Here is a 20,303-nt window from a genome sequence, read left to right as displayed (position 1 = left end):
CAAGAACAGCAGCTTAGTACCACACTCTGCCAGTGTTGGTTTGCTTTACCAAAACGGTCTAATCTGGGTGGAGCTGGCAGGCTAGGCTGGAGTCCTGCAGCTGTCCTCCAGCTGACCTCCTCCTCGCCCTGCTCCTGAGCCTCTTTGAGCTGTGATAGTAAGCATGAAGCGGCTGGGTCAGGGCTGCTGCAGGACCACAGGCGCTCAGTGACGGTTCACCGAGGGGACAGACTGCTGTTCGCCCCGGACAAACATCTACGGTGTCTTGTTGATTCATCCACGCCACTGCATTAATCATGTAGTTAGAATCTGTTTGAATCCAAGCACATGCCAGTACATTTCTATCCAGCGTTCCTGGAACCGTCCTCCCTGAACTTCGTACTAAATGGAGTTTATGTCGAGGTACAGAAGCTGCATTTCATTGCTGTTCCTTCCCAAAATTCAGTTATTTAAAACTTCTATGAAGAATTTGCTTTACAAGGGTAAAAATGTGAGTGAAAAGAGAACAAGAAAGATAAAGGAGGACATCACATATCCTGAGAAAGGATTAGGAGAGCCAACAGTCTCTCTAAAGCCATGGATGCTGTCCAGACATAACCATATGGTACTCTAGTGGTTCTGTATGACAGGAAAGATAAAAGTCTGGATTTTGAATCTGCTTTTATAACTCCTGCACGTCTCTGAAGGTGGGTGTGGCCTGAAGTGCACTGTGTTAGCTTACATGTACATGAGCTGAATGTGTGAAACACTACAACACAGATGTAACGATAACGCTGCACTTCAAATAAGAAAATGAAACAAACAGACCTGTGAGGGGAGGAGGCCGAGGTCCTGGAGGAAACCAGGCCGTGAACAGCTAATGCAGTGTGTGAGAGTGATGTGCACTGACAGGCAGGAGACAGGCAAGGTGCTTTTGATAAGACGTCTCTGTAGCGCGAGTGTGTGTGTGTGTGTGTGTGTGTGTGTGTGTGTGTGTGTGAGAGAGAGAGAAACACGGCAGTCCCACTGTGGCTATTTTAATGCTGCTGTAACTTCTCCCTGACCTTCTTCACATCAGTGATTGTTGGTTTCTATTGTCAGGATTAAGGAGATGAATGACCTCTGAAGGATTTCTGACTTCTTTCGTTTCTTTGCTCATATTTGCAATCATGCACGCCTCGCTGTTACGCATCACAACTGGCGGTCCTAAGCCGAGCAGGCGGGGGGACTGCGTTCAGCTCCAGCCAGCAGGGATTTCTCAGACCTGTCAAAGCAACAGATGAACGGGTGCACGCTTCAAAGTGCAGTGGAGAGCACAAGTTGTGCACTAGTTGTTGCTCCCCTCCCAGAGCATCTCACATGTGACGCCACACTCAGATCTCCGCACTCAAGAAGAGTGGGTGTGGTGGCGTCCAAACACACATGCATCCATGCAGGGTTGCACAAAAGCATACACACACACCTTTGAATATAAGAAGTCCTCACACACAGACGGTGGAGACAGAAAGCTTCACCGAGGGAGGAATTAAGGTTTTTTTCCCAGCTTGGGGATTAAAGCCGCATCATGAATATTTTAAGGAAAGATTTCGCATTTCTACCAAATCACTTCAAGTAAAAACAGGATAAATATGTGCTCAGCTACAAGTGTGAAGTTCTGGTGCTTCGATCGCATAAACCTCATGTGACATAACTGAAAACAGGCCTGTGTGACTGCTGAGGTTCAGACAGTTGGCAGATTTGTCAAATACTCCAATGTTTTTGGTTATCTTGGTCACAGATCAGCAAAGCCAAATGAGGAAATCAAGAAAATAAGACGTCAGGTTTGTACAGCAGACTGACAGCAATAAAATCTGACAAAAACTCTACTTTTAGCCTTTTAGTTTGAATTAGCAGAATGCTCCAATTTTTCAGTGCAATAGATTCAATTCATTCATTTTCAGAACAAAGTGTAAAATCTGAAAAGTAGCATTTTCTAACAGAACTCCAAACATTAGGACGAGAGAACCAAAGCACTGATCATGCACAGCAGTGACTGACACGAGTTTATGGTACTGTATGTCTTTACTGTGTGATGCTATATAAAACATATATGACTAAAGTCTTCAGCTCTTCTCCTTCTACCTCCACTCAGCCCCTTAAAACACACTTTAAAGGTGCAGTCAGTCGTTTTTTGTAAGTTATTGAACAGAAAAATGAATACTGTACTCATAAATCACATTGATTAGTGGCTAATTATGTCTTAGAAAAGACTGATGGATTGTCAGAAACTTAATTCAATAAAAACACATAGAAACCTGTCATCCTGACCATGCACACCGCCGAGCTGTGTTTTATGTATGCGGCTAGCAGAGCTGGGAAGTTGTACTTGAGTAGTTTTTTACTTTTACTCCCTACATTTTTAAACACAAATCTGTACTTTCTACTCTGTATATTTTCAAAACAGGCTTGTTGCTTTTGGTTTAACATGTGGGGAAGTTATTATTTCCAGTCACTGCACAGCCTGCAAACACCAAACCGATTTGAGCCTGAACAGTATTAGCCTGGTATTAATTACCAGAGGACGTCACATCAACGCTGCAGGTGTCCGGAAGTTGCAAAAGGGAGAGATCATTTTAAGTGTCAGGTAATTTCAAATGCAGGGTTTCTATAAGCTCAGCAAACATCAGCAAACACACAAAGTGTTTGTGTGCAGTTTGTCTCACAGTGTGTTACAGCAGGGAGAGAGAAGAAAGACAGGAGAGGGAGGAGAGATGCTCAGAGGGGTTTGAGAAACTGGAAATTTAAAGCTTACATGTAAATTATTATTATTTTCCTTCTTTTCTTCTAATTCGAGCTGAGTACAATTAGAATTTTAAAAAAGTGAGACTAAACTTTGTATCCCATCTACTGATATTATTGATCATTACGTTGTGACAGCACGAGGTTCAGTTAGCTGTGCACAAAAAGAGAAACGTCCTCCAAAGAGCTGCTCTTACTTTCTTACCTTGAGTACATTTCAGAGTCTGTACTTTTTTACTTTTACTTGAGTAAAAGTTGAATCACTACTTCAACTTTCACTGGAGTTTTTTTTCAACAGTAGTATTTATACTTACATTACTGTACTTAAGTACAGAATGTCTGTACTTTGTCTGGTGGCTAGTTACAAGCCAAATATTTCGTATCCATCCATGTAGACATCCATGTTTCATGGCTGAAACATTCAGGCTCAAGATATGAAGGATCAAACCTAAAGCACTTCAGAAAGAGGCAGAGCGACCTGCAGATACTTTTGGACCCTGGAAGTTGCTGCCTGGTCTAAGCCCATGGAAACCTCTTTTAGTTCATTTAGATTAGTAACTGTTTCTTGGTATGAACTAGATGTTAACTAGAAAATCACAGATCAATAGAAAAAAAAATCCTACTAAAACTAGGAGCTCAACAAAAGCCTCAGACTGAACCCTGTTCTTCATGTTTCTCCGAGCTGAAATTGAACATTACCGTTAAAACCAAAGGAAGGTGCTCATCTCTGACAGCAGCGTTAACACTGAAAACGTTCCTCGGAATATCAGTGTTCACAGCACGACTCAGATAAACTAGTCGGGTTCATAGTAGCAGCTGGTTCGATAAGTGCAGACAGGTTCTTGACCTTAATGTCGCTGATAAGGGGGGAAATAAAGCCGTGGGGAAGGTGAGAACTCTGAATCAGAACACGAGGCTACCAGACTCTGCTGCTCCATGGAAACATGATCCCCACAGTATGAAAGATGGGAAACCAAATCCCACAACTTCAGCTCACACAATACTTTTCCTTAATGTAATTTGGGTGTCGAACATGGTGCCCGTGCTCAGGCTCCTCCGCCCTCTGCCCGCCTCCACCTCATCTCCTGACAGCACTACCATGACTCCCCTCCACAGCTGTGAGTAAACTCCTGTCTGCCTGACGCAGACCTCCGCCCTGCCATCCGTGATCACTGTGAGCGCTGTGACCTCACAGTCCAGGCTCAGGTGAGCGTTGGGTTTGCAGAATGAGGTTTAATAAAAAAAAATCTGAACCATGAGGAGGATTCTGGCAGAATGACGTCACAGTGTTCAGACATGTTTCCTTCATCTAACAGTTTTAATATTCCACAAACATTTTCTTAAATTAAGTTGAATTATCTAAAAATAATAAATAAATACGTTTTCTTCTCTGTGTTGGATATTCTGACAGAAAGCGTTAAAGCAGCGTGTTGCCAAAGTTTTGCCGTAAAAGCTGAAATGAACTTAACCTGCACCTGACTCAAACTACTCTCTGTAAGCAGGATTAATCCCATCATGGACCTCAGACACAAACTCCATGCTAGCTCTTCTGCTAACGTGCTGGGCACACTTGTTTGATGGTAATTTGTTTTGATGGCAGCTTGTCAACCCAAATTTACTCATAAAAAATAAGCTTAATGTCCATTCCTCTCAAAAGTGACTAGTTTGGTTGTTTGGCACATTTTTCTGCAGTTCAGCTGAGGATGATGGAAAGCTGCAGAAAAAAGCACATGAGCCGTTAAAAAAAGGGACAAAAACGGATATAGCTGGAAAACCTCTTTCCAAAATTCCACTTTGTCCTTTACCATGTGCACATTTAATCTGCTGCACAAAGGAAAAAGAAATGACTGTTTCTCTCCGTTTCCTTTCCATAAAAGGAAATGGTAATAAAGAAATAGCTTTCAGCTCTCAGAAGCACCAGAAAATCATTCCACGGTGGCACACGCTAATCTCCCAGCTTTACATTAGGAAACGCCGCCGCCTGCAAAGGTTACAGGCAGGATTATTAAGCATGCTGTTCTCTTAGAAAGCTGCTACGATAGAGGAATATCTGGAAAAGGAAAAAAACATGGCAAATAATATCAAAGGCTGTGAGAGACAGAAATAGCAGTTAGACATTAGAGGTTTAGAGCAGTCTGGTTAGAAGAAAGAGAACCCAAAGGCCAGGTGAGTGTGTGTTAATATTTCTGTTTATTGGCAAAGGCAGACAACAAAGAGAGGAGAGTCTATAAAAAGGACACGCAGATCGACACTATGACAACAACTAACATGAAACAGGCAAGAGCTAAACCTTTGTGGCACACAGTCGAACAATCCCTGCATCTAAAAAGTTAACAGGTAACGTGCATACAGAGATGACTGCACTCATAGTGAAATCTCTACTGAACTGTTGTTGGGTCTGTAGCAGATCTTGAAGCATGTCAGTGGGGCTCTAATGCATCACAGAGATATGCTGTTCATTTATAGGCAAGAGACGCAAAATCAGGGTCGCAACAGGTGAATGTTGGCCAGCAGTGCATAAATATATCAGAGCTGTCTGAGAGAAACCACAGTCCACACTCAGCTCTGCTGTAAATGATGAACAGCTGTGGGCGGCAGGTCCAGGATGTTAACTCGTGGCTACCAGGAACTTATAATTATAAGTTTGGACAAACTAAAATGTTTGTCCGAATGAACTGATGGCATACGTGATGATCACAGCCACAGACCCAACAAACACAGTAACAAATCTAAGATTTAACAAGACGCACGTTTTTGAAACAGCAATTAAAAAATACTTAAATTAAGTTTTCAGAGCTACAAACCAAGCTTTCCATCCTTCAGTGAAAAAGAACAAAAGACAGAGAGGCGTGGGACGTCTCACTGACATGGTTCACATCAGTGACAGTTCAGTTTAGGAGTCGCTTACCTACAGATTGGGTTTATTAAGGACAAAGGATGGTGCAAAGGATCCCACCGGGAAGAAGGGACTGAACCATTTACATGGAAAAAAAGAATAAACAGAAATAGTTCTGTAGGGTTTCAATACACAAATACCTCGTGTGCGTGTGTGTGTGTGTGTGTGTTTTGGATGCTGGGTGTTGACAGATCAGGCTTGCAGCACTGGCGGCTCTGAAAGGGTTCATGCCTGGATGGTGTTTAAGAGTGTGAGGACGTGAACTTATAAACTTTACTGTCGGCTTTAGTGTGACAAAGAGACACAGAGAGAAGATCCACACGGGGCCACGACTTTCTTCATGTCACTTTAGGCTTTTACATCTGGGAAACTGACATGAATTGAACATGACTTTATTAATAATGGACAAATGTAGCTGATTTGCAAAGGGAAAAAAAATAGTGTTCGAAAGGAAACAGTGGAAAAACATTGAGGTCAAACAGGAACTCAAGAAGGAAACACGAGAAAAGTAATGAATTCCAAATGTGACCGTGCATATGTCCAGAAACAGCTGATATACCCAGCGTGGCTTGCAGAGTGAATCACAGCGCACCAACACCTTATTTGGAGGAACAGCGTGTGCTGAAGTCAGGACAGCGCTGTGTGTGTGTGTGTGTGTGTTTGTGTGTGTGTGTGTGTGTGTGTGTGTGTGTGTGTGTGTGTGTGATGAGTGAAGCTGATGTGAGGTCTTGTCCACAACCTCAGATTTTCTCCTTCATGCTGGATCAAGGAGCAGTGGATAGGACTCTGTGTGTGTGTGTGTGTGTGTGTGTGTGTGTGTGTGTGTGTGTGTGTGTGTGTGTGTGTGTGTGTGTGTGTGTGTGTTGTACGGGGAGAAGGGAGGAGGTGCACAGAAGCAGAAGCACAGCAGGCTGACAGTCAGCATGGTGATGGAGGCGGGTTCTAGTCCTCTGAAGCGTGGGGATTGGGAAAGGATGAAAAACAGGGGCGTAGGATAAAAGAAGCAACATGGGAGCAGTAAGAAGGAAGGAAAAGTGTAAAAAAAGGCATTGCAGAAAAGAAATAATAAAACAGAAAGAAGAATATAAAACAACAAAGAAGAGTGTAAATATAACAAAACAGGGAGGAAAAAAGGAGGATAAACAGGAAGGGATAAGGAGGAAAAGGGAAGAAACCAGGTTAGTAAAGATGTCACAAAATCAACAATGAGAAAACATCTCGTCCTCAATTCATTACTAGATATGAAAAGATAAACGATATCCTACACCTGAGTTTGTGTGCCATGCAGAAGCATCATGCAGCAGAGGTGACATACAGCATCTCAGTGTGCACACACACACACACACACACACACACACACACCTGCATTTGCACTGTCAGGATTCAGCTTATGCTCTCAATCCTCTGACCCAGTTACTACTTATACCGCCTGCGTCCTTACCTTGGGGACTGCTGCAATAACAATGATGGATGGAACCGATGTACCTGATAAGGCTGCTGTTCACCAAAGTAGGAAGGACCCAAAAACCCAACCAAAACAGGTTTAACAGCCTAAACTGTACCCCTGCTGAGCTCAGTACAGATGCAGTGTGGCAAATCGGAGACAAACCACTTTTTTATGAGAAGCAAACACATGCAAACACCACAGTAACCACGGTAACACAAGTTGCCCGAGCATGCAGACAGTTAATACAGACTTATTTACATGCAGACCGCTTCCTCCCACTGTCATCAGCATCCATCCTCACTGTGACTTCATCTCAGTGGATCCTACACAGGATGTGAATCAGCAGTGGTTCGACTTTGTGTCTGAGCGCACGGCGGCTGATTTTAAACAGAACGATGGACCAAATACACGTAAAGTAGTTCCTCCACTGCATGTGACTGATTATTGGAAGTGCTTTCCTTTGGTTCTTGTTTGCTTGTGTTATAGATCAAGAGCCCCATTTGATTTACCGTGGTCCTTTTTTCCATCCCTAAAAGCCCAAACTCACCGTTTAGACCTGCTGCAGCCAAGACGACAGAAAGACCAAGGAGCAGACAAAGAAGCCCCCAGAAAACTAAATCTATAAAAGATGTTTCCAAAGCTGAACCAGCGAATTAGCAGCTACAAATAGATGTGTGACTGAAATGTTTGTTTGCTGCTGATGCTCCACCAGTCTGTGGACACAGACTGCAGTTCAGATGCTTTTATAGATCAACAGATGCATAATATTTATGTGAATGAATATCTGTATTAAATGAGAATGAGACTATGATTTTAACTATAAGAATAGCAGCCCTAGAAATGTATCACTGCATGATTACTAGTCTCAAGTCTTTTAAATCCACATTGTTTTTGTTCACTGTTATTCCATTTAGAGTAAAACAGATAATAAAGCAGGGTATGCTTTCAGGGCATGCCCAGTCATCACTGGAATAACAGTATATATACTGGTATACTGGTATACTGGCAGATATAGATGAGCCGGGCGAGGACAGAGCTTAAACGTGGTTACCTGCGTCCGTGTCATTTACTGTGAAGAGGAAGTGAATTAGCAGTAGCCTGGAGGACTCTGCAAATACCTCCTCTCAGATTCTGAATGGTCGAGAATAGACCTCCTCCACCCACCACCACCATATTTACCCTGTAAGTGTAGAAGATGCAGGGATGCAGCCCTTCACACTGTGCTGATAGAGGCAGCAGTGGGAACTGGGTTTTGCCAGTGAGGGACACGATACATATTCACTTACATACCCATGCATAATCCTTTCTCCAGCAAAGCCATGCGGAGCAGCACTTTATGGATCATCTACATCATGACCAAAAATAGCGATCAGAGGAGCAGAAGTGTGTATGGGCTACTTATTTAAAGGTTGGGAGGTGGGAACAAAGACTATCCAGACTACTGGAAAAAAAGCTTAAAAGAGAGAAAAAAAAAACAGACGCTCTGATTTCCAAAATGGAGCACACACCCACACACACGAGAAACACTCTCATTGGTCTATTTGTGTATGAGCAGACAGCCAGGAGAGAAGATAGAGGGTTTGTTCATTAGACTGTATGTATTCCTCATCTCTGCATCTATGCAACAGAAGGACTGCTGAGCACACAGTGTGCAGCTGATGGTCTCTCCCAGCATTGCAAGGATCACTGCTGATTATCAATGCAACAATCTGACAACTTCCTGTAGCCAGTTAAGACTCGCTGTCATGCAAATACATACAGTTTGATGTTAAACTGAAAAGCCAGTCTTTACTACTTTTTCTGTCTTTTTTCCAACGTTAAACTAGTTTTCTGCTCAGTTTGAACATCCTGGAGATTTTAAAAAGCCCCAAACACACACAAACAGGTACACACAACCAATGAACGTGAAGCTCCAGATGGATGAAAAGAAGCTCGACAGGCAAGTAAAGGTCAAAAGGCCATGATTGGTGGATGGCGACGACCAGCTGGCCTTTGCAAACAGACCAGCAGGAGAGGCAATTGTGGGATATGTCTTACCAGGCTTCTGCACCCCACGAGCTTCCTGCTTTCCATTCTCCATTGCAGTACCCGCGTCTGCGCACACGCACACACACACAAACACAAAAACAAGCAAAGACATTACGATCCATCAGAGTGCTAATGGTTTGACCTGAGAGGAAATCAAACTGCACGGCGCTGCTCTGCACAGCGAACATACGACACACCGAGTCTGCAAATGGAAACCACTGACCCTGTCTTTACTGGCTTTTTAAAGGGCATCTGGATATGGTTGTTGTTCACTTGGGGTGCGTGTTTGTCTTCTGCCTGCCTGGGGCTGTGCTTGCTAATACCACAAAGGGCAGTTAGGGTCAGGCAGGGGCAGGCAATGAGACGCATATATTGGCTGGTGTCAGGGGAGGATGCTGAAGGAGGGATGCTGTGTGACATCTGACTTATGAATTATTGACCTTTGTTTGAGAAATGTGAACTTCAGACACACTTTTACACAAGTAACTAAAACACAAACGACATGAATGTGTTGTGACAAGAATGACCAAACACTGTCTTCATAATGTCTCAGAAATGAGCAGTATGAGGACATAAAGCATTGATTAGGGCATCACAGATCTCTGTCTGCCTCATAGTATCAACACTGTCAACCTGTTGATGTTTCACCATAAACGGACTTATACAGCACTTTTCTGTGCTAACTTAGCTCTCAGTAAGCAACAAGGAAGGAAACCTGTGTTTGGTCCATTATTGCTGTGTTCCAACGATTCCTCTTAATGATATACTGACTATATGATACACTGCTGGAAAGCCTGTTTATTTCTCTTTAGATGGTGTACCCAATACAAAACTTGCCACAACTTCCGTGCTACGTCAAACGTCTTAGTTTGCTGTTGACTCTTGCTTAGCGTTTATTGAATTGGACGATTGAAATCTGACAAAACAAGAAAAACTGAGAATCTATAACAAAAGCCGGAGCAGGATGTGGAAGAAGCATACGCAGCCACAGCAGCCTGGCACCTCCTCCTCGTGCAGGTCATCAGCTTGGTCACACACTGCTGTGGGGTCGTCAGCCAGTGTGGTTGCATCGGTCAATCTGGCTCAAGCTAATTCCACAAGTGTTCAGTTGGGTTGAGGTTCAGAACTGCAGACAAGACATTCCACCCTCTGCACTCGTAAATTGGAGGTAGTCTCTGTTAAACCCCGCTCAGTAGGGGCGAGTGCTGTCATCTGGATGGACAGAGTTCAGTCCCAGACTCTGGAGATATGGGACTGCCACTGCTTGCATAAGCTTCATATCTCTGCACTGAGATTGCCTCCAACATTGCTTTTGTGGGAGATGCCTTTCCACACCATCGCACTGCCTCCACCAAAAGCTGTTACTTTATGAGGGTTGCAATGAGCATAACGCTCCTCCACACGCTCAGGTTCCAGTGCACGCGTTGTTGACTCCAGCACAAATGGGTCTGATGGTGAAGGCCAGGCGTGGCAGGCGTCCCAGCAGACGTATGAGACTGGAGACTGACCGTGTGCTGTATGTTTGAGAGTCTCTCAGTAGATAGCTGCTGGCCATATCGTCCTGCAAAGCTGGACTGCAAATCTGTAGAAGACTCTCTATGGTGCATAAGTACTGACAGGGTTGTCTTCTTGGGGCACCAGCTTCACAGCCTGTCTCTGACTTCCCTCTACATGGAACTTTTTAGGTGGAACTAGGGCTGCAACCATCAATAGCAGAATAAGCTGTTGCATTGGCAGAGAAGATCTGGCGAGTTTCTTATGGATGCAACCCACAAACTCAACTCTGCTGCTCAACCCACAGAAGCATTTTCCTTACAAACGTGGCACCATTTATAAACAGGCTTTGGTAAACAGACTGGTGCTTATACAGCGCTTTTCTACTCTTCTGAGCACTTACTCACACAAGCACATTTTCTTAGTTTAGCTTTCTAACTAATATTCACACACATTCATAGTCCGACGAATGCATCGGAGGGCAATTTGGGGTTAGTGTCTTGCCCAAGGATACTTGACATGCAGACTGGAGGAGCCAGGAATCAAACCATCAACCTTCCGAACAATAGATGACCTGCTCTACCGCCTGAGCTACAGCCACCCCAACAGTAAAGACGTACTGACAAGAAGCAGTGTTACAGGAAAGAAATAACTGCGCAAACACAAATTTATTTTTTTGTTGTTGCCAAGTTTATTTAGTTAATCCCAAAACGAGAGTAGGATGAGCTTAGTCACATACTAACAGTAATGCTAAATAACAGGAACCAATTATTTTCCACAAGACCGGCAGGTATGGAAAACAAATGGAAATCCTTTTAACTTCCACGGTGGCATCATGGTGCTTTATCCCCTATGTGAACAAGCTATAATGAAAAAAAGCTCTGAACTTTTCTGGCAATCACCCCACAGAGCTGCGTGTGAGAGTGCAAATGTCAGATGCAGTCAGATTGTGCCCATGAACAAATAGCGCAGGTATTCTGGTGAATTCACAGCAAGCGAGGTCACGTCATGTGTGCTGCCTCCACCGAGCACTGTGCAGACAGCTTGCCCACAAAACCAAACGGATGATTTCCAGAGGTAAGAACGTGCCTGATGGAGACGACTTCCTGCTGCTTGTTACATGTGAAAAAGGACAACTGTGGAAAATATCCCGTCCTGGGGAGTTTAGCTTCTCCAAACTGCCGATGCAGCTTTTATCTGTTACTTCCTAAACCCCTGGAAGCGCCTGCTGGAGGGCTGGGAGCAGCTGGAAGTCTTTATCTACAAAGATAAACTTTACATCTTCGGCTTCTGACTGCGTAAGCTTTACAGACATTTTTTAATTTTTATAATTTTATTTTGGCTTTTTAAGTCTTATTTTTTTGATGTTACTCATAACTGTGTAATATTTGTTTTATTGTTGCCCTTCTATTCACACTAACCTTCTATTTAACTAAACTTTAATAATAACTACTTGTGAATAAATGCCAGTACTCCATATCTCTGTTCTTCTTTATCACTTGCCACTTTTCTAATGATCTGATTGGTCAGTAGCTGTGTACCTGGGAGGTTTTTCACGCCCAGAAAGTCTTACTCGACTAATCATGCTAAACGATGCAGAGCTTCACAAGTACAGCATGATTTCTATCACAACGACGCAAGCAAGGGCACATAAACAGCAGGATGCAAACCAGTGCATGCCATACGTACATAAACACACGCTGATGCATTCGACAACCTAGCACGTAAAGGACGGGCGTGCACAAAAACATACAAATAAAAGTCAAATACGACAGATGAAATGCACGAGTGCAGCACTGCACATCACTTGAGCGCCGGGGCTCTGAAACAATAACTCACAGAGGGGGGAAAACAACAACAAATGCATGCCACCTCCATCTCCCTGTCATGCTGACAGAGGACAATGACTTGCGGACTGCCTCGCCCTGCTGTTTGGCACTCGGCGTGTCAGCATGTGTGCGTTTGTCCAAATGCACACAGCGTGCCACAGTTGATCACTGGCAACACCACCCACGGCCCGTCCTGCAGCCGGCTGTCACTGACGAGTGCCCACACACAGTCTGACTGTCTGACCAAAGCGTCTGGCTAACCAAAACAGGCCCGAGAGCTGAGTCATTCTCGGTTAACCGTCACTTCTTTTTTATCCATTTTCTTGTTTATTCGATCCATCTACTGTTTATCTCCACTGGAGCTGACCTCTTTATTTATTCGATCATGTACTTTTGCATCCTTCTCAGCCACAGTTTAAACTGCAGACAGCAGCTTAATGTCGTAGCACCTCGCAAACCACAGAGGTCAGTTTGGAACAACAGCTGATATTCATGCTTTCTTAAAGCTGACAGGAAACAACACTGGCAGCTCTTGACAGCTTACTTATTCTAATAAAGCTGTCGTGTTAGTCTCAGTGCTGCTGTTATAATGCTGCGATTTGTCCTTCTAATTCCTGCAAACTCAAACACAGCCAAAGGGTAACGTGAAACTCCTCACGACAACAAATGCACCGTACCCAGGAACTTCAACACGTCACCCATGGCTAATGACCCAAAGGCATCTGATCACATGTCCCACACTTATTTTAGAAGCTTTCTGGAGACCAAGCAAGCTGCTCAAGGACACTTCTCCTTCTTATACATACTTCTAAACCAGCTGTCTCACTTCTTTCCTGACACAGTTAGAGCATTTACTGACAGCTCACAATAAAAATACAGTTTCCTGTGTCATCCCCACATTTCACCAGCCAAATGGGATGTTAAAGCACTGACTGCTGCTCTGCTTATCTTCTGGCTACTGTCTTCCCTGTGGGTGAATGACACCCGAGCAGATCCAAGATGGCAGCCAGCGTGCAGCAGTGCCTGCATTCATCAGTCATACAGGAGCAGCTGGAGTTCAGGTCAAAGGCACACTCTCTGCTTTAAGAATGATATTATACAGTATTATAGTCTATGGTAATAGGAGTATGACTGTACACTGTATTAGTGTTATAATTGCACTTTATTTACAGCTGCTAAATCTTTTTACAATATACATATATATGAAGAATATCAGCTGATACATCAGTCAGAATTTCTTTCATCTCTTCTTGGTCAACCTCTAATTATTTTATCAACAATGTATCAAATATGAGTTGATCAAAGTAACCAAACACAGAGCATTATTGAGCGGTTTGCCTCAGCTCTGCAGAGCATGTTGCATGTTGTTGTATAGTGAACATCTTTTACAACATCCATCTTGCTAGCTAGCCACAGCAGCCAGCTACATCACCACCCTGACAAACCCACAGTTCACACTGTGACAGCAGAAATCATTCATAACTAGCTGCTGATCAGAAGCTAAGAGAAAGATACTTTTCTTAGGAGGTAAAAAGAAGAATGAATGCTGCGTTTAGATAAACGGTGATGCTATTCCCCTGGATGTGTTTGCCACCCATATGATACTGACAACATCACGTTAATCTCACCTGCCCTGGTGTCATCGTTGTCCAGCAGCGGGATGTAGTCCGTCTTTCCCACCGTCTCGCCGACCTTATCGTCAAAGTGCTCCGCCTCCAACTCAGCCACAAAGTCCCTCTGCACCATGTTCTCCGGGCCGGGCTGGGGAACGCTGTCCGTCAGCGCATCGCTCAGACTCAAGTCTAACTCCGCCATGGCTGCAGACAGAAAGACGCACGAATAAACAAGAGACCCTGTGTTTTTTTCCTGGTACAGATTCACTTGAAACATAATTTCACAACACCTAAAGTGGACATCGTCATCTTTTAAAGTAATCCAAGCCAATCAGCCTTTTACTTCCAGCAGACTTCTATCTGCAGCTTGAACCATCCAACCAACTATGACAGATATATCAGCATTATGTGATCAGCACCACATAAAAGATGCTTGAGGTGTAATTAGAAATCGGATCATTGCCCAGAGCAGCTCCCACTTCACTGTCTGCACTGTCTTCACTGAGCTGCTAACTAGCTTGTAAAGTACCCTCCTGGCACATTCATGAACATGCATAAACATCATAAACACTCTAGCTTTGCACCTTTAAAACACTCTTCTTTAAATGTGGTGATTAAGGGAAGCAACGATCCAAGAACCAAGAAACCAGGATTACTAGTTCTACCTGCAGGTTAATTTACAAACAGTGCTACACAAACATGGAGTCACGAATCCTGGATTTTGTCTACAAACTCTGCAGATATATGAAGACAAAACGAGCGGACAGAAAGAGGAAGAAAGTGAAAAATGGAAATGATAGGAGAAGTGGTCAAAGAAAGTTAGAGAGTGAAATCATGTTAGAAAAACTCAGTTACAGCCCACTGGATCATTTACTGAGGAAGTCATGCTTGCTTGGGGTGATCAGAGGAAAAACATTTGATGTGAACTGAACTGGGCTTCAGATTTGTATCCTGAGGTAGGACAGAAGGAGCCAAAAGACCAGAGGACCTGGATCCACACCCTGCGCTAGCTGGCATTCCCCCTGCTAAAGTCTACCACCAGCAAGGACTAAACCTGACCCCTCATGTCCTTGAAGGGCAACTGCACAGAAGAAAACTTTTCCAAGCACTGATAAAAACTCCATCTACCACAAGGGGGCGGAGTTTCAAACGAGATCACGGTGTTTGAATGAAACAGATGACCTGGACCGAGACAGAAGCACAGTCTGTGCTTACACATGGACTCGTATGGTCGTGAACACGCATGCATGCAGTCGTCAACCAATCTGTGAGTTCAGCTGACCAATGGCCACCTTGGGAATTTGCAGTCATGCTGTGTCATCTTCCAGCTATAATGCCAGATTATCTTGGCCACAGAAGCAGCCGGCCTTTCTCTGCTGCTCAGACACGCTCTGCATTAATCTGTCTCAGTTCTGCTTCAATGTTCCACACTTTCCAACTCTGCCTTAATCACATCATCAGGGCGTCCACTGTGTCCAAAACACTGTGTCCACAATCAGGGTCGAGGACGTTACAACATCCACCCTGCATTAAGTTAATATATGTTTTACTTTGGGTGTGCTAACTAAACTCACAGCCACACATGAATCAAGCCACTCTGCTAAATATCATGTATTAGTCGATGCTTGCAACACATCTCCAGTAAAAACACAGTCCTCTGCAAACCAGCACCAACTCAGCTCTCTATCCCCATCTACTGGATGGTTTCCCCATTGACTGCAAAAAGAACAGGTACAGGTATCCACCCGGGAATACTCCCAGTCATATAACTGGGAAAAAGAGCTGTTTATTTGTAGTTTTGTAGCTATATAATGACAAACAACTCTTTAGACTCATTTGGGGTTTGGAGGTCTTATATTTTCACATACTGGTGGGTACAGTTTCAGTAAAAGCTACCTATGTAGTACTTTTTCACTCAATTTCAGTGTTTCAAGTACTTTCTTCCTAAAAGCCTGATTCATCCATTCACATGTGCATTCACACGAGTACCTTTTTCTGTGCCTAAGCACGTTTGACCTACCATTCACACATACTCGGGCTATTTAATAACTTGATTAAGAATACTTTGACTAAACTGGAGGAGCTGGAGCTCCACGCCTGAAGCACAGCCAAGAATCGGACATGCTACGACTGATTTTTTTGGATTTACATAAATCAACATGTGGTGTGTCTGTTAAAAAAGACGTTGTCCTCACACATTCAGTGAGAAACAACACAGAAAACTTGATAGCGGCTGTGACTATAATGAATGACAAGCAGCTTTCACATTTGGGAATGTAAATAAACTCTGCACAGGCGTATTCATTACACGCCTTAGTGGCCCTGTATCAGCAGCAGTACAGCACAGACCAGGGTGTGTCGCAAAAAGGCTGCTGCCTCCACCTCAAAGCCATGCTGGTCAGAAACGTTGCCCCAGTTTCCATATTTAACCCCACATCATCTGCGTGTGTTTAGTATACAGTGTGTCATTTGCACCAGCTGCACAGTCAGCCGAGTGATCTGTGCCACCCAGCCTACAATGTCATTGGATTCACTGCAGGATGAGACCTGTCGTTTGGATACCGTACGTCTTTGTTGCCCGCGCCGCCTGCTTCCATTTCCATGGGCCGTTTCCCACATAACCACAGGAGGAGAGGCTTTTCATTAGCCTAGCTCCTGCAGTGGGACAGAATACCACCCTGGGATTAAAAACTCATAAGATTTTGGGGCTTTTTGACCTGAGCAAATGTACCCGAGTTGGAGCTGAGCTGCTGTTTTCACCTCCTGCTGCTGACAACTTTGGTGTGGCCACTCGGAAATAATCTGGATTCAACAAAGGAAGGAAATCCATGGAAAGGGCAGTTTCTATTGTGTTGTCTGCCAACATATGCTTGAGTGTGTGTGTGTGTGTGTGTGTGTGTGTGGGTGGGTGTGTGGGTGTGGGTGGGTGTGTGTCTTGCTAAGTCTCTTTTATATACAGTCTGTGCTGTAAGCCTGTGTGTTAGCTGAGGTGAAGGTTAAGCCTCCTCACGGTCTGCTTCCACACTCTACTGAATATAAACAATAATACAGCATGAACACAAAGGCCAGTCGAGCAGCAACATGAGAAACCTGAGCAGTTAAAGGAAGGAGCGAAGCAGCAACGAGGCCTGTTTGTGTGGTACTCAGTGACTTTGAAGGCATGAATGACTTTCATGACTTTCCTTATGACATTATTCTTTCATTCAAAGTAGATACAACAAAATCTGCTTCTCATTACAGCTGAATCAGGTGAATCAGCTGATTCAGGTGAATCAGTGCCTCATGTAGAATTTGGGGGAATATTTTTATTTTTTAAGGATAATTAATCAGTTTGACTGCTGTTTATCCTCCCGAGGAACTGAGGAAATGAGACCTCCACACCAAGCATCATTTATCCAATCTATAATATCACACGTATCCTGCTGTAATATCAAAGAGGACATCCTGGGCTTTCTATTAATGCCCCATCTGTGGGGGTTATCAGACGGTGATGAGGAGGAGGAAGGCCAGATATAAGAGCAGGAAGGTGAAAGCTCATAGGACATACCAGCTTTGCAGGTGCTGTTTACTGTAGGTCTGCAATGTTTTTAGGCTTTATGATTTCTAGACGAGGAAATAAGAGACTTTTCAGTTGAACTCAAACACTCACATTTAACCTTTGTGGGCTCTTTCAGACAGTCTGTGCAAACATTCCCCCTCTCCCTCCTCCCACAGTCCAAAGACAGTTAGTGGGTTAGGTTAATTGGGGATTTGAAATTGGCCATAGATGTGAGTGAGAATGGTCGTCTCTGTGTCAGCCCTGCGACAAACTGGGCGTACCCCTCCTCACGCCCTGTGACAGCTGGGATAGGCTCCAGCCTCCAGCCGCGTGACTCTGATAAGGATAAATGGAACAGGATGGATGGAGATGCTGAAAACGACACTGCCCACAACCACCGAGACAGCTAGGTCCTCTGATCACACAGACAATGTCACAGGAACCAGCGAGAGGCGCTCATCTCTGAACATTAACCTGAAAACATCCTTCAGAGTATCCGTGCCATACACACGCAGCAAACTGCTACAACCAGCAGGTTAACCACCCCTGATGCAGTCTGTCAAGTTATTTCCACTCAAACAACAAGATAATTACAATAAATCCTAACATCACACACTGTGTCTGAATATAAATAAATGTAAATAAACAAACAAACATTGGGATTGAGCAGGGGTGCGACGGTGCTGGTAGAGGGAGAGGTCTGCTTATCCACAGGTGAGTGAAAGAAGCAGGAGCTGATGCTGCTTTTCCATAAGCTCGGCCTTGGCAAGAGACGAGCATTATAGCAACTGTCAGGGTGACTGGTGACATAACACGTAAACTCTAATCCCACAAAATCCCCAGCAGTTTTTTCTCCTTCTACTTAAATATATGACAACACAACATAATGTCATGTTGGATTAATCCTCAGGCAGGCTGGGGTCAGGAGCCTCAGCGGGGTGAATACTCTCACCCACAGAGTCACCTAAAGACCATCTATTTGAGAGGAAATCGTCTTACTGGGAAAAGAACTCTGCACGGTCAAGGTCTGATTTCAGCTTCCTTGGTTAATCATTGAGCAACAATCTGGATTTGACTGAGTTTATAGCAAGACGTTTGTCCTCTGTGAATCATTACCCCGATCAGAATTCCTCACTTCGAATCAAATAATCTACAAGAAAACGTGTCACAGCTCGATTCAGAAAACTCTGGTACAAAACAAACTAAACACGGGGTTTGATTCCTGCTTCTACATTCCACCTGCAGCACACTGTGCCACAGAGCAAGGCAGCACAGCGGCAGCTATAATTACCTCAGCTATGTGAAAGGACCAATGCCCGTCCACTAGTGTAATATGACAAAAAAAGATGAGAAAATTGAGAGGTTAAGCTTGTGACACACAAAGCATGAGATCACTTCCCCGTTAAGCTGAGCGCTCATCTTCAGTCCCACAATAATATACAGCACATGTGCAGCTGTGAGGGTCTTTCAGCGTTTAGGAGACTTTAATACGAGCAGGCAGCAAAGCTGAAACTCTGCAGTTATGGTGTCAACAGTCGCCCGCCTGCAGCTACACTTACTCTACTGCTTTAAAGGTTTGGGCAGAGCATGTGGGGCTATTCACTGCCCAAGGTCAACGTGGCTGTAAAGCAACTGCAGGGTAGTTTAATTCCCCTACAATACCACAGTGTAGACCTATGATTATGTGAGGTCACATGGTCACAGTGTAAGGGGATACGCTGACCTCACTGGAGTCTGCTGAGGTGTATGAAGTCACACACTGGACAGTGAACTAATGTTTCACCCTGACAGTGGAATCATGAAGCCCACGCTCTGAACAGAACGTGAGAGATGATGCTGCTAAATATTGATTAACTGTTAACAGCTGATCCAATCATGCAAATATTTGTGATTACTGCCTGTAAACCTGAGTGGATTTGCTGTTTGTTGTAATGGTACCTACACTCATCATACTGTTCTGTGCAGTGTTCAGTTCTGTACCTCGTATGAACCGAAGAATGAAGAATGTTGACACACCTGCTCTCGTGGAATGAAACGCTAAACAGACTGTTGTTGCCCAATCTCAGGTAGCTGAATGCCACTCAGCCCAATAAGAAGTTAGAAAAGTGGAGACATTTACAGTTTAAAATGTTTAAACATGTTTTTGACAAAGGAAGCTGGAACCAATCCCAGACGAGCAGGGAAAGAAAAACAGAAAAGAAGTGGGCACTTTTTTTTTTTCTTTTTCAGAATTCTGAGAAAAAAGTCAGAATTATGACTTTTTTTCTCAGAATTGTGAAAAAGAAAAAAAGAAAAGACGTGCCTACTTTTTATGTTTTCCTGGTGGCCCTGATCCTCTTCCATAGCACAGAGATGAGCTCCAGTATAGAAAGTCTACTTTGAACCAACTTTGAAATAAAGCAATGAAACCCAAAGAGTAGTGATCCGTTTTTAAAGGGCTGGTTTTCAAAGAGGGACTGGCCTTTCCTGGCCCATCATTACCTCTGCAAGCTTCAAACTGCACCTGTCCATGTTCCTGTAACCAGTGAAGGCGTTTGCATAGATGGGACAGTGAGTGTGAGTGTAACATGCACGAAAAGGAGAAGACAAAGACGTGCACAGTGGGCTGGGCGTGCAGTCACTGTGGGAAGAGCTCACCTCTGATGACACTTCCTCTAAACACTCAGCTTACTCTGTGTGTGTGTGTGTGTGTGTGCGCGCG

At 44.0% G+C, this 20,303-nt stretch overlaps 1 protein-coding gene across 11 annotated transcripts in view; it reads right to left on the bottom strand.

The window, feature by feature from the left end:
• LOC100711676 (microtubule-associated protein 4) overlaps nt 1–20,303 on the bottom strand; it is a 111,024-nt gene that overhangs the window by 68,247 nt on the left and 22,474 nt on the right. For 7 of the 11 annotated variants that reach the window (XM_025910428.1, XM_025910432.1, XM_025910434.1 and 4 more), the window contains exons 2-3: nt 14,080–14,268; nt 9,138–9,194 (exon numbers count right to left, since the gene is read on the bottom strand). In XM_025910428.1, coding sequence (XP_025766213.1) covers nt 9,138–9,194; nt 14,080–14,268 — 246 coding nt within the window. Of the gene's footprint in view, nt 1–9,137; nt 9,195–14,079; nt 14,269–19,908; nt 20,142–20,303 lie in introns of those variants that run through there. The other 4 variants (XM_025910429.1, XM_025910433.1, XM_025910435.1 and 1 more) reach the window with 2 other exon arrangements.

The sequence above is a fragment of the Oreochromis niloticus genome, linkage group LG9, assembly GCF_001858045.2.
Source record: "Oreochromis niloticus isolate F11D_XX linkage group LG9, O_niloticus_UMD_NMBU, whole genome shotgun sequence".
In the NCBI taxonomy this organism is placed as follows: Eukaryota; Metazoa; Chordata; class Actinopteri; order Cichliformes; family Cichlidae; genus Oreochromis; species Oreochromis niloticus.
This window is presented reverse-complemented; position numbering and strand designations above follow the sequence as displayed.